Source organism: Neofelis nebulosa, chromosome 10 (assembly GCF_028018385.1).
Source record: "Neofelis nebulosa isolate mNeoNeb1 chromosome 10, mNeoNeb1.pri, whole genome shotgun sequence".
Taxonomy (NCBI): Eukaryota; Metazoa; Chordata; class Mammalia; order Carnivora; family Felidae; genus Neofelis; species Neofelis nebulosa.
The window spans coordinates 113913901-113927003 of NC_080791.1; the positions used below are offsets into that span (position 1 = coordinate 113913901).

The 13103-nt window shown below is 68.7% G+C and overlaps 2 protein-coding genes across 2 annotated transcripts; both read left to right on the forward strand.

Moving 5' to 3' along the window:
- The first annotated feature begins 248 nt into the window (after window positions 1-248).
- On the forward strand, window positions 249-7681 carry TH (tyrosine hydroxylase). Its single transcript, XM_058690746.1, has 13 exons — window positions 249-350; window positions 1657-1869; window positions 2929-3103; window positions 3317-3405; window positions 3818-3885; window positions 4183-4233; window positions 4637-4782; window positions 4863-4998; window positions 5140-5209; window positions 5821-5877; window positions 6118-6213; window positions 6339-6472; window positions 7294-7681. Exons 1-13 carry the CDS (start codon window positions 261-263, stop codon window positions 7451-7453), a joined length of 1485 nt encoding a protein of 494 aa, XP_058546729.1. The 5' UTR covers window positions 249-260; the 3' UTR covers window positions 7454-7681.
- Window positions 7682-9880: 2199 nt separating this feature from the next.
- On the forward strand, window positions 9881-10832 carry INS (insulin). The gene is made up of 3 exons (XM_058690037.1): window positions 9881-9958; window positions 10138-10340; window positions 10627-10832. The coding sequence occupies exons 2-3, from the start codon at window positions 10154-10156 to the stop codon at window positions 10770-10772; spliced, it is 333 nt and encodes a 110-aa protein (XP_058546020.1). The 5' UTR covers window positions 9881-9958; window positions 10138-10153; the 3' UTR covers window positions 10773-10832.
- The last annotated feature ends 2271 nt before the right edge of the window (window positions 10833-13103 follow it).

A 13103-nucleotide genomic window follows, 5' to 3' on the forward strand; every position in this document is an offset into this window, starting at 1 on the left:
CTCCCGCCGGAGCCGAGATGATTCAGAGCGCGGGCCGCTGCCCTGCCGGGTGCCTGCGGCAGGGACGCAATTAGATTTAATGGGACAGAGCCCTTTCTCCTGCGCGACTCGGCTCCCGCCCACCGCCTCCCTCAGGCGGCAGGAGGGGAGGCGAGGAGGTGGGAGGTGGGGGGCCCACAGGGGCCTTGACGTCAGCTCGGCCTATAAGAGGCCGCCTGGCGGAGGGCCGTGGAGGTGAGCCCCGGACGGACGCCCGCACCATGCCCACTCCCAACGCCGCCTCGCCACAGGCCAAGGGCTTCCGCAGGGCTGTCTCCGAGCTGGACGCCAAGCAGGCCGAAGCCATCATGGTAAGAGGCCGGAACGGGCCGGAAGCACAGGGGTGTCCCCCGAAGGCCGGCAGGGGCCGCAGACTCAGGGTGCCCGCAACGCCGTGGCCCCGGGCGTGGTGCGCGTGTGACCGCGTCCCGGGCCCTGGCGGTGGCTCGTGGTGGGAGGTGCTGGGCCAACAGGCACGGACCCCGGTTCCGAGCCCCAGGGCGGTCGGGGCTCCAGGGCGATTTCCATCTGCCATGTCACCCGTCCCCCAGCCACGCGTCTGTGCCCGCGTGTGACCTCCTGTCTTGAATCCCACCTCCCCTGCCAGCAACCCCGGGCCCCCCTGACCACCAGGACGGTCCCCAAGGCGTCAGCTACCACCCGGGGGCCCCCTGAGTTCGAGAGGTCCGTACTGGGGATTCTCACCGGGCCAGAACCTCCAGGACCCTCTCGGCCCAGAAGAGGGGCCTTCAGGGATGTCTCGGAACAGTCAGCTCCCCCAACGTTTCAAATAGGCTTTCGTGTTTCGACCTTTAAGGAAAACGGGCTTTGGGTTCTGGAAATGTGATTTGCAGGCGGCCACTGCACCCCCTCCCCCCGCCCCCTGCCCGGGTTCTCAGTGAGATGGCCTCCCCACCCAGGGAGGCCCAGGGACACCCCCAGCCCCCCCAGTTCTGTCCATCCCCCCGGGGTCAAGTGGGGACTCTCAAGGGGCTTCTCCTGCACCCTTACCACCACCATCCAAGACCCGATGGTACCAGAACCTTCCTGGAAGTTCAGCTCCAAGGGATGAGCCCCAGACATGCAGCCCCTCCCCCACGCAGGCCTGGGGGCTCTGGTCTTGGGGACAGGCTGCCGCCCTGGGCACCTGGGTCCAGACGAAGTGCTAACTTTGGCCACGTGTCCCTGTGCTGTGGGGAAGGGCCAGGAGGGGACCCTAAGGAGAGATCATTCCGAGGGGCTGGCCTGGGGGGGCCTCCCAGGAGCCAGACGTCACTTCCTTGCCTTCCCCAGCGCTCTGGCCGCTGTCTACCTCAGGGTCCTGAGTCACACCTCCTGTCGCCTCATCCCGTTAGGGCCTGGGGACAGAGGCAAGGCCGCCTGGGGGTGCCGTGGGCCCATCCTCCCGCCACTCTGTGGCCGCTCATCTTCCTGGCTGCCCCCCACTCCCCCCCTCCGCCATCCGGTGGGGACATAGGCGAGGCCTGGCCTGCCGGTCCCTCCCAAGTGCACAGCCTGTGCTGTGGCACCAGTGGGTCAGAGCCTGGGACTGGGGGTGGCCCGAGGGCAGGGGTGTGGCCCGAGGGCAGGGGGAGCTGGCTCGCTCTCTGCCCGTAGTCCCCGCGCTTCATCGGCCGACGGCAGAGCCTCATCGAGGACGCTCGCAAGGAGCGAGAGAAGGCAGAGGCCGCGGGGGCCGCCTCCTCGGAGCCCGGGGACCCCCTGGAGACCGCAGTGTTCAAGGAGAAGGACGGAAAGGCCACGCTCAACTTGATCTTCACCCTGCGGGGCGCCAAAGCCTCACTGTCCCGGGCCGTGAAGGCGTTCGAGGTGAGGGCAGCAGGTGACTGGTGTGACCAGTGTGGCTGGTGTGGATGTGGACCTGGCTGTTTCAGGGGCCAGCCCCGGCTGCCCAGGCCACTGAGGGCAGGGGGGAGAGGGGGCTTTGCTCCCCCAGAGCTCCGGGGACCCTGTGGCCCTCACGGTACCCCCCGTGATCTCAGAAACTCCCTGAACCTGAGCCCTTGGGCTGAGGCCACCAAGCCCCGCTGCCCCTCCCAGCCCCGCCCCCACCCCCTCACACATGGGATGAGCGGGTGTGGCTCCTGGCAGGGCGGCCTGGACAGTAGGGTCCCCTCATAGCCTGCCCCTGATGGGCTCTGGCTAACGTGACGGCCGACTGCATCAGATGCTGTGACCACAGCAGGCCGGGCAGGACGCTGGCCCTTGGCAGAAATGCCCAAATGACATTACAGCTGGCCTGCTCCAGCTCCTGGACGCCGTGTGGCCTGAGGGCCCGTCGAGACCCGTGTGCCCTCGTTGCTGGGCAACGGGAGGTGGCGGTGGTGAGCAAGCCTTCCTGCCAGACCCCCAGGCTCTCAGCGGGCTTAGTCTGAGAGGGGGCCTGAGCCTCCTGGTCCGGTCACAGTGGGATCTAGGCCCCCCCCCCCCCCCCAGCCCCTGGGTGCGGCCGGTGGCCAGTGGGCCCAGATGAGACCACCAGGGATGGCGGGACCTTCTGACCAACGGCTGGGGACTCAGGCTGCTTGGGTGTGGCCGAGGGACACATCACGTCACCCACAACAATGGGTTAAGAGGCCGCGGTGACGACTCCCATTACACACACTGGTCAAAATGCAATTCCCCAGCCACAAGCTCGGCCCAGGCCGCGGGTCCGACCTCAGTGTGGAGCACAGCATGGGCATCACTGGCAGCAAAGGTCTAGGCGGGGCCTCCGGGCAGAGCCCGGGGCGGTTCCTCCTTCCGCTCTCCGCCTTCCTCTCCCTTCCTGCGTCTGTCTCTCCCCGTCTCTCTCTCTGTCTCTCTCCATATCTCTGTCTCTCCCCGTCTCTGTCTCTCTCTCCATCTCTCTCTCCCTTGTTCCCTAAGACGTTTGAGGCCCAAATCCGGCACCTGGAGACCCGGCCGGCCCAGAGGCCGCGCGCAGGGGGCCCCCACCTGGAATACTTCGTGTGCTGTGAGGTGCCCAGCGCGGACCTGCCCGCCCTGCTCAGCTCCGTGCGCCGGGTGGCTGAGGACGTGCGGGGCGCCAGGGAGAACAAGGGTAATGCTGCTTCCACTGCCCTTGAGGGCTACCCGTGACCTTGAGATGGGGGCAGAGAAGCTCCCGCAGGGGACCCCAGAGGTGACCGCACGTGCGGCCTGGGGGACCCCCTCCCTGCTGGCTCGGGCCTCCTGCCCCTCTGGGACCCCCGAGAAAGCCCCGGGGGAGACCCGACGCTCACACAGGCCTGTGTCCCTTCCGTCCTCCTCGAAGTCTTCTGGTTCCCAAGGAAAGTTTCCGAGCTGGACAAGTGCCACCACCTGGTCACCAAGTTTGACCCTGACCTGGACTTGGGTCACCCGGTGAGCTGCCGCCTCCCGGGGCCTCCTGTGTCCCCATACTCGTGGCCAGGGTGGTGGGTGTGGGCCCCAGGCCGACCCTGGATGGGGAGCCTGTCTGCTGCCCAGCTCCTGGCCAAACCACCGAGGCCTGGCTAAGAGCAGCCGCCAGGAACCTGCCGGTGCCTTGGCCATAGCGGGGCTGGTGGGCAGGGAGGAGTGGTGAGCAGGGAAGGGGGCCAGCGAGCTGGGGGGGGGGGGTCGGTGGGCGGGGAGAGGGGTGACTGATGGGGAGGGGCCGGGCTGGGCTGGAGAGTGCAGTGGGCGGGGAGAGGCGGGGCAGCAGGTGGGAGGGGGCGGTGGCAGGAAGGGAGGGGTCAGGTGGGGTGGGGCGGGGCGGGGGACGGCCTCCTGAGCGCGTCCACTGTGTGGGCAGGGTTTCTCGGACCAGGCGTACCGACAGCGCAGGAAGCTGATCGCCGAGATAGCCTTCCAGTACAAGCAGTAAGGACCCCTGGGGCTTCAGCCCCAGGGACCCAGACCCTGTCCTGTAGCCTCACACTGGCACACTGGGGGAGGGGTGTCTTTGTGTCTTTGGCCAACACTGTCACTGTGGTCACTGGCCTGGGCCCCCAAGTCACGTCGAGGAAACCAGGCAGCTTGCTGAGGCCACACGGCCAGCTGGGCGTCCAGCCCCAAGCCCCTCCTGTCTGCTCTCCACACGCCCTTTGCAACGGAGCCCCGTTGACCTCCCCACACGCCCCCGAGGGGGCCCCACTGACTGCACACCCCCCTCTGCAGTGGTGACCCCATTCCCCGTGTGGAGTACACGGCCGAGGAGATCGCCACCTGGTAAGACCCCGGTGCCCATCCCAGGGTGGAGGGGGCAAGGAGGGCCAGGGGAAGACCCCCCAAGTCCCCACGTGTGATGGCCAGGTGGGGAAAGGACTTCCCAAGGCCCTGATTGTCGGTCTAGAGGGACAGGCTAGTGGTGGGTCAGGCCGTCCCCACGGCCTCCGTCCCTTGGAACCCCCCACAGCCGTGGGCAAAGGCCCCTCCCAGTGGCCAGGGTCTCCAGGGTCCAGTGAGAGGCCTGCAGTGGGGACCCCCCCTCCCCCACCGTGGAGCCTGCCGAAGGCAGAGCACAGTGAGGAGGGGAGGGGCCGGCATCCAGGTCGGGGGCAGGCCTGGCTGCCTGGGGACGCGGGGCACCACAGCCAGGCCTGAGACCCCCGCCTGAGACCCCCGCCTGCAGGAAGGAGGTCTACACCACCCTCAAGGGCCTCTACGTCACTCACGCCTGCCGGGAACACCTGGAGGCTTTCCAGCTGCTGGAGCGTTTCAGCGGGTACCGGGAGGACAGCATCCCTCAGCTGGAAGACGTGTCCCGCTTCCTGAAGGGTGCGCGGGCCGCGGGGAGAGGCGCGGAGGAGGGAGGCGCCCACCCTGCCCGGCGCCCTGACCGGCCGGGGTCCTTGCAGAGCGGACAGGGTTCCAGCTGCGGCCCGTGGCCGGCCTGCTGTCCGCCCGGGACTTCCTGGCCAGCCTGGCCTTCCGAGTGTTCCAGTGCACCCAGTACATCCGACACGCCTCCTCGCCCATGCACTCCCCAGAGCCGTGAGTGTGCACCTGCACCGGGCCCTGCCTCTGCCGCCCAGCCTCGCCACGTGGGGCCGGCAGAGAGGGGGGGGGGCCGGGGGCGGGCAGCCGGACCCCTGGACCACCCCCCCAGCACCGCCCCTCTCCCCACCCCCACAGGGACTGCTGCCACGAGCTGCTGGGGCACGTGCCCATGCTGGCTGACCGCACCTTCGCTCAGTTCTCCCAGGTTTGTGCCCCAGGCCCCAGGCCCGGGACCCGCCGGGCTGAGGGCTGGGGGGCGTGCTGCCTGAGCCTCAGTGCCCTGCCCGAGTCCCTCTGTGGCTGGACGGTGCCCACTTGGGCCCATGAGGCTTCAGGGAGAGGCATCGTCCTGGAAGAGAGGGGTGGGTGAGCCTCGCTGGCTGCACTTAGACCTGTTCTGGGCAAAACGCTTATAAAAATGAGGAGGCGTTCGTTGGGTGGCCTGGCGCAGCGGGCGGGCGGGCGGATTCCCACGGCCTGTGCTGCCACCTGCTGGCTGCTTCCAGAAGAGACGTCTTGGGCCCTCGATTGATCCTGGGAGGGTCCCTGCATCCCAGGAGGGCCCCCTACACCTGCATACCTATGGGGTCCCCTCCATCTTGGGAGGGGCCCTGTATACCTGGAGGACCTTTGCATCTTGGGAAGATGCCCCATTCCAGGAGGCTCCCCGGATCCTGGGAGGGTCCCCGAATCCCCAGAGGGTCCTTGCGTCCTAGCTGGTGTCCAGGAGGCCCCTGGGGTGTCCTCGCCCCACGCAGGCGCCTGTGCAGTGTTGGGCCGAGCCTCTCCCCTCTCAGCCTCCCTTTTCCTCCACAGGACATCGGGCTCGCGTCCTTGGGGGCTTCCGACGAGGAGATTGAGAAGCTGTCCACGGTGGGCGCCTTCCCCTGCAGGGCCTTGGGGGGCTGGCCCCAGGGTGCCTGGCTTCAGGGCAGGGCTCCCCCACCTGGGCCTGGGCCCCCACTTCTGTCCGGGGAGTGTCACCTTTATGCTGTGACCTTGCCAGAGTCTGGCCGGGCTCTGCCCTGGGTGGGTGGTGCCCCAGGCCCGAGGGTAGGTGGGCCGCGGTGTGGGCAGCGGCTACCTCTGCCAACGCTGTGCCCGTCCCACCAGCTGTACTGGTTCACGGTGGAGTTCGGGCTGTGCAAGCAGAATGGGGAGGTGAAGGCCTACGGTGCTGGACTGCTGTCCTCCTACGGGGAGCTCCTGGTGAGGCCACCCCCCACCAGGGGACCCTGCCCCACCCACATGGCCTCCAGGCCTCGGGAGGCCCCCCGGGAGGGGGACGCCGCGGGCCAGGGTGGGGGGCCCGTGACCCTGCGGCCTCCCCCCAGCACTCTCTGTCTGAGGAGCCCGAGATCCGGGCCTTCGACCCGGATGCTGCAGCCGTACAGCCTTACCAGGACCAGACTTACCAGCCCGTCTACTTCGTGTCCGAGAGTTTCAGCGACGCCAAGGACAAACTCAGGTGCCCGGGCCCCCCAGGTGCCCCCAGGCCGGGCGAGCCTGCAGCCGGCCCGGGCCTGTGAACCCACTGCGCACACCCTTCCCACAGTAGGACCCCCAACCAAAAAGTCCAGGGAGGGGGAGAACTGCTGGTGGGCGGGTCAAGGCCACGTGTTGGGAGGCAGAGTGTGACCTTTGTAAGAAGGATGTGTGGGGTCCTTCCCAGCCTCTAAGCAGCTGGTGCCATGGGGTGGGACAGAGGAGAGGGGCAGGGGCAGCCGAGGGCCGGTGTGGAAAGCCTGGGGGGCCTGGAGGGAGCAGGCACTCCTGGGGAGGGGGGCTGAGGGCGCGTGACCACCGGCGTCTGGGCAAGAGGGCAAAGCCTGAGATGCGTCCCACCTGCTCATCCTTGGAGAGGGTCTTATTTTCGAGTCAGGGGAAACTGAGGCCCAGGGGCGGTGTGTTCAGAGTGGAGATGGGGGGAGGGCTGGATCCCACAAGCAAGCATAGGACCAGCAACAGAACTGGGGCTCTGCACAGCACACGGCCCGGGGAAGGCCGCCTGGAGGAGGTGTGGGGAGGGATGGGGGTCCGGCAGAGACCTGCCTGGAACAGGCCTGTCCCTCCCCTGTCCCTTCCCCTGCAGTAGGCTCGGTCTCCCATCTTGTCCGAACAGTTGGTCACACGGAGATTTTTGGGGGGTGCAGGCAGCTCTCGCCTTGCGGGGATGAAGGAGGCCGTCTCCTGGAGGCCGCAGACTCTGCCCCTGCTCCTCCCCATCTCCCCAGGGTCCCCTGAGTCCCCGCCAGGTGACCCAGGGTCCATACCCACTGCCTTCCCTAGGAACTATGCTTCCCGCATCCAGCGCCCCTTCTCCGTGAAGTTTGACCCGTACACGCTGGCCATCGATGTGCTGGACAGTCCCCATGCCATCCGGCGCTCCCTGCAGGGCGTCCAGGACGAGCTACACACCCTCACCCATGCGCTGAGCGCCATCGGCTAGTACAGCGGGAGAGACCCTTCCCCCGCCTCCCCCGGCCCCTGCCCAAGCGAGGGGCTGGGTCCCCGGGCAGCCCCAGAGCCCGCTGGAGACTGTCCCTGCTGGAGGCCACCCCGCTGACCCCCGCCCCACTGCTTCCCCGCTCGGCCTGCGAGCGTCCTTGTCCCGCCCGTGACGCTGCGCGCTGCCCGCTCACGATCTCAATAAAGGAGAGAATCCCTCTGAGCACCTCCCCGGCCTCCACGTCTGAGTGCTGGGCTCCGGGGCCGTGACAGTGTGCTGGGGACCTCACACCCGGCTCCTGGCCTTGCTCTAGGGTTTCACCTCTGTACTCCGCCTCCTCCGAGACCTCGCCAGGCAGCCCAGGCCAGGCAGGAGACCCCTCTGTGCCTGGATGCCCGGCTCACCCCAGAGGACCAGCCTGTGCTGAGCATCTCCCCCACCCCACCCCGGCAACTCCGGAGGGCCGAGGGGGTCCTGGCTGAGCCTCTTCATCTCAGCACTGTGGCAGCATGGGGGCGGGGCCGGGGGGGGCGGTCCCTGGGGTGGGGGCAGGGCTCACAGCCGTGCGGTCGCTCGGGGGACGGGGGGGGGGGGGGGGGGGGGGGGAGGGGTGTGCGCTGTTCGAGGCAGGCCTGCAGGCCTGGCCTTCGCCACAAGCTTCGTGTCCCCCCCTAGGAGGAGGACAGGGGCCCCACCCCCACAGAGCAGGGCCTGGGAATTGTCCCCAGAATGCATGTTGACGGAGTGCTCAGCTGAGCTGCTTCCCAGATGACCTCTCTGGGCCTGCGTCCCCGGCCACGCGCCTGGGGCTGGATTCCGAGCACTGCAAGTTGCCCCTCCGCTCGTTCGAAGGGTCTGGACACGACCTTCCGGCTCGGGCCCCCGGCATTCCCCACGGCTGGCCCAGCCCAGGGTGCCCCCCTCCCACCCCTACCCCTGGTCCTTGGAGAGAGCGGCCTGGGGGCTTCCCGGGAGACACCAGCCAGTCTCCCCAGGCCCTACTCACTCCTGGCGGCCACTCACCACCACACACCTCCAGGGCCCTCCCTGGCTTTGAGCTCTTAGGACGGCAGGCCTGGCAAACCCCGACTCATCTGTCAAAGGCCTCGAGGCAAAACCCTCTGCCCCAAGCCCTCCGTGGGGGCCTGTCCGTCCCTCATCTGTGGCTTAAGCACCTTGTCTGTGCCCAGGTCTCCCTTACCCCAGGGGGGCCATTTCTGACGGCGGTGAGCCCTGGGGAAGGGCTGAGGGCTAGCCCCGGCCCCCTCCAGCCCTACCGGCCCCTGGGCTGTGCCCTCTCACCTGGCCTCTAGCTCCACCCAGACCCCCCCAGACCTCCCCTGCTGTGTGGCGGCCTTGGGGGTCACAGCGGGCACCGCCTCAGCATGGCCTGGGCGGAAGCGGCAGTGGGGAAGGTGCCCGTGAGAGCCGGCATCCAGCCTGCACAGGGTCCCGCGTGGGGGGCAGGGCTGAGCTCGGAGCAGGTGGCCAGCCCCTTCGTGGTCCCGTGGCTGCTCCAGGGGCGCACAGCAGGACTTCCTGGGCAGGGGGTCTCGGTATTTCCCAGGCTGGAGAGTGGGGTCCATGCTGGGGGTGCGAGTGGGTGCAGAACATCCCCACCCCTCCTGTCGCTCTGGTCTGAGGCAAGAGGAGGAGGCAGGCTGAGCTCCTTTCTCAGCTGGAAAGGGCCCACAGACTCTGGGGTGCCCAAAGAGGGTTGCAGGTGGCAGGAGGAGGGGAGAGGGTCCTGGCCTCCCTCCTAGTCCTGTCCAGGGGGCTGGGGAGCACCAAGGGACCCAAACCGTGTGGCAGCCAACGGGGCTGATGGTCTGAAAAGGGTCAGCATGGGGGAGACGGGCAGGGGCTCCAGAAACAGGGGTGGGCATCCAGAGGATACGTGGGTGGGTCATGTGGGGCCCCACACAGAGGCCTAGCCCCAGAGTCCACACGGTGGCTGGTCCCCAAGCTCAGCTCTCCCTGCGGCACCCCAGGGTGCTGGGGGGGGGGGTCGTTTCAGTGAGGCTTCTATGCTGAGGTAGGGGTAGGGCCGTGAGCGGGGAGGGGATATTTCCCCATGCGCCACCCACGGGGCCCAGGAGGAAGACTGGAAACTGTGGCATGGGCCCAGGGTCCAGGCAGAATCCCCCTTCCCGGGGCCCCCCGCTCCCCTGGACTAATGTGGAAAATGTGGCTCAGGCGAGGTCTGGGTGGGGCTCTGCTCCTGGGGAGACGTTGGCCCCCAGCTGTGAGCAGCCATCGGGCCCCTCGTTAAGACTCTAATGACCCCGTGGCCTGAGAGGTGCTGACGACCGAGGAGCTGTTCCCGCGGACCCAGCACCGGGGAAATGGTCCAGAAATCGCAGCCTCAGCCCCAGGCCATCTGCCACTGTCACCAGGGGGCCCTGATGGGCCAGGCGGTGGGGTCGGGAGCTATAAAGCCAGCGGGGCCCAGCAGCCAGCAGCACCCCCCGGGACCACCTGCACCCTGACACGGACGGCAAGCAGGTCTGTCCCCACGAGCTCCCCGTCAGCCGAGTCCAGGGTGTCGGGGCCCCGGGCCCGGGCTCTCGAGCCGGCGGGAGGACGAGGGCTCCCAGCACAGAGCGTCTGGGGGGCGAGCGCAGGGCGGGGGTCCTGGGCGTGGCGCGTGCCCCTCGCCGGCCTCAACCCTGCCCGTCCCCCAGGTCACTGTCCCCCGCCATGGCCCTGTGGACGCGCCTCCTGCCCCTGCTGGCGTTGCTGTCCCTCTGGACCCCTGCCCCGACCCGAGCCTTCGTCAACCAGCACCTGTGCGGCTCCCACCTGGTGGAGGCGCTGTACCTGGTGTGCGGGGAGCGTGGCTTCTTCTACACGCCCAAGGCCCGCCGGGAGGCGGAGGACCTTCAGGGTGAGCCCCCGCTGCCCCCGCTCAGCAGCCCACCCCGGCTGCCCACCTGGCGCCCCGGGGGAATCGGGCCGGAGTTTTAAAAAAGAAAAACCACACATTCCCCTGGTCACATCCCGAAAGGCCGTCGTCGGGCACCCAGGGCCCCCGTGTGGGCTCCTGCCCTGGCCCTGCCCTGTGGCCCCGGAGCCTGCGGCGGGGTGGGCGCCCCGCGGCCGGCACGCGGGCGGGCGGGCGGGCGGGCGGCGCGGTCTGTCCCTGAGCGGCCGTCCGCCTTGCTGTCCCGCAGGGAAGGACGCGGAGCTGGGGGAGGCGCCTGGCGCGGGCGGCCTGCAGCCCTCGGCCCTGGAGGCGCCCCTGCAGAAGCGGGGCATCGTGGAGCAATGCTGTGCCAGCGTCTGCTCGCTGTACCAGCTGGAGCATTACTGCAACTAAAGGGCGCCCGGAGCCCGCCGCCCCTGCGCCCCAACCCATGCAATAAACCCTTGCACGAGCCCCGCTCGCGTGGTCTGTGTGGCACGGGGCTGAGGTGTTGGCCGGGGGCAGGGGCGGGGGGGGGCCCGCAGAGACCCCCTTCCTCCTCTGTCTACGCGGGTCCCTCCGCGCTTTCCCCACGCCCACCGGGCGCGGGCAGGCTCCTGTCTGCCCACCCCCCGCTGCCCCGGGCACCCTCCCCCCCCCCCCGCCCCCATCCCTGGCTGCTTCAAGACAAGACAGAGAAGGGTTTGGGGGGCCCTGGGGGCCGGCTGGGAGCTGAGTCCCTTAATTCAAAAGCCTTGAGCTCTCAGGGCCCCCAGAGAGCTTTCCAAGGAAAGAGAATGAGAACATTCCAGCCGCTTCTCCCCACCTAGCGGTGCGGGCTCTACGTTTAGTGCGTTTTCTGATGGAAGCCCTTGGAATGGTGGGTGGGGGAGGGGGTCCTGCAGGGGCAGGGGACAGAGAAGGGCACAAGAGGCTGTCCGGGGCTGGCCTTTCTCAGGGCCCCTCCACCACCCGGCTCTGGGCCGGACCGGGGCAGCCTCGGCCCCAGCGCAGACCGAGCCAGAGGAAGCCCTGGAGGAGTCAGGAGAAGCCACACGGCACCCCTTGAGCTGACGGACGGACTCAGACCCCACGGGCACTGGGCAGGGCCCTCAGACTTAGCGCGCAGCGGCATCCCGGCTGTGGCCCCCCAAGACTGCAGCCCACAGGGCCAGGGTCAGGGTCAGGGCCGGTCTCCCTGCCACCCTGTGGCCCTCTCCTCCTGCTCAGCAGCCCCAGACCCGGCGCTCAGTCCCAGAAGTACCATCGGGCCTAAGAATGAGGTCACTTGGGGGTCAGGTCTTCAGGGGTTCACACCCCTCCTCCTCCAGTGTGGGTCCGTTGGGCATACCGCCCAAGCCGCCACCTGGAATGCCAGGGAGCCTGGGGGCTGTCTGGGCTGGCTGTGGCCGGGGAGGTCAGCGGGTGACCCTGGCTGCACAAAAGCCTGGCCAGCCTGCCGGCCGCCCAAGCCAAACCAATCTGCACCTTTCCTAAGGCTCCGCCCGGGCCGGAGCTTGGGATGGCTGGGCCCGGGGCCGGGCGCCTGGGCCCCCCGAGGCTGCAGACCGCTCAGAGGTGGCCTCGGAGCCCAAAGTAGATCCTCCTGCTGGGACCTGGCTGTCCGGCCAGCCTGCCCGCAGCCCCGGGGCTCCCTGCAGGGCCGCCCCCTCCCCATGACAACATCAACACCCCCAGAGCTGTGGCAGTCCCCAGCTAGCCCCGCCCCTGGAGCGGACGGCTGGACACTGGACCCGGAAGAGGAGGGGGGGGACTGTGCATGGGAACAGCAGGTGGCCCCATCCACAGGGACAGAGGCAGGGGCGTCCAGCAGAAGTTGAGGTACGTAAGTGCCCGTGGCCTGGGCTGGGAGCGGCTGGGACGGGAAGTAGGCTGGCGGGGTCAGGGTGTCCTGGAGGCAGCAGTTAGCTAAGCCTGTGTCCCCGCAAGATCCTGGAAAATGGCCCAGGTGTCCCCCCCACCCCACCCCCACCCGCGGCCCACAGGTGCCGGAAAACTCTGTGGAAGGGAGCGCAGGAGCCCTTTGGGGCCCAGGGGTACATGGGGCTATCCCAGCTGGGGGGTGGGGGGGGACTCCCAGCATAGCTGGTCTTGGGTGTGGCGGGGGCCACAGGGGAGGTCCATGTTCACGGGGTGGGAAAGACCACCCGCCCGTGAGACCCGGTCGTGGTCGGAGGCCACCCTCGGCCCTGCTACCGGGGCAGGGCCCTCCTGGTGAGCCTTTCCCCCCAGCCCCCAGCCCCCAGCCGGCCATGGCTGTGATCTTGGGAAGGTGTGTGGGACCCTCTCCAGAGCCCCTCCACAAACAGCTCATGGAGGCAGGGAGAAGGGAGGCAGGGAGATGCCCAAGGTCACCAGGGTCTCAGGTGGCAGAGGAGAGGTCAGACCCTGTCTCCTGCTTGGCACCACCCTGGGCACTGGACCTCAGATGCCCCTGCTCCTTGGGGACCCCAGGTCACCCCATGGCAGCCAAGCCCCAGGCCATGCCTCTGCCACCCCATCCGGGCCATGCTCCGCCCCTTCTGGGAAACGGGAGGACAATCGTCCCGTGTCCTCAGACCCTGCCTGCCCTTGGAACCCGGGCTTCCCTCGCCCATGGGGCTGGCAGTGGTGTTGGCCACACCCAGCCCTACGTGTCACCTGGCGTGGGGGGCAGGAGTCCAAACGCCCCCGAGCCCGGGGCAGCGGGGTGTGGAGGAGCAGTCCCCTGACCCTGCCGGGTCC

What these genes read in the sequence shown, in the direction of transcription:
- TH (XM_058690746.1), top strand. Translation starts at nt 261, where the DNA reads ATGCCCACTCCCAACGCCGCCTCGCCACAGGCCAAGGGCTTCCGCAGG. An exon ending in ACCTGGACTTGGGTCACCCG is followed by an intron (nt 3,406 to 3,817) that starts GTGAGCTGCCGC and finishes CTGTGTGGGCAG; the next exon opens with GGTTTCTCGGACCAGGCGTA. An exon ending in GACGCCAAGGACAAACTCAG is followed by an intron (nt 6,473 to 7,293) that starts GTGCCCGGGCCC and finishes TGCCTTCCCTAG; the next exon opens with GAACTATGCTTCCCGCATCC.
- INS (XM_058690037.1), top strand. Translation starts at nt 10,154, where the DNA reads ATGGCCCTGTGGACGCGCCTCCTGCCCCTGCTGGCGTTGCTGTCCCTC. An exon ending in GGAGGCGGAGGACCTTCAGG is followed by an intron (nt 10,341 to 10,626) that starts GTGAGCCCCCGC and finishes GCTGTCCCGCAG; the next exon opens with GGAAGGACGCGGAGCTGGGG.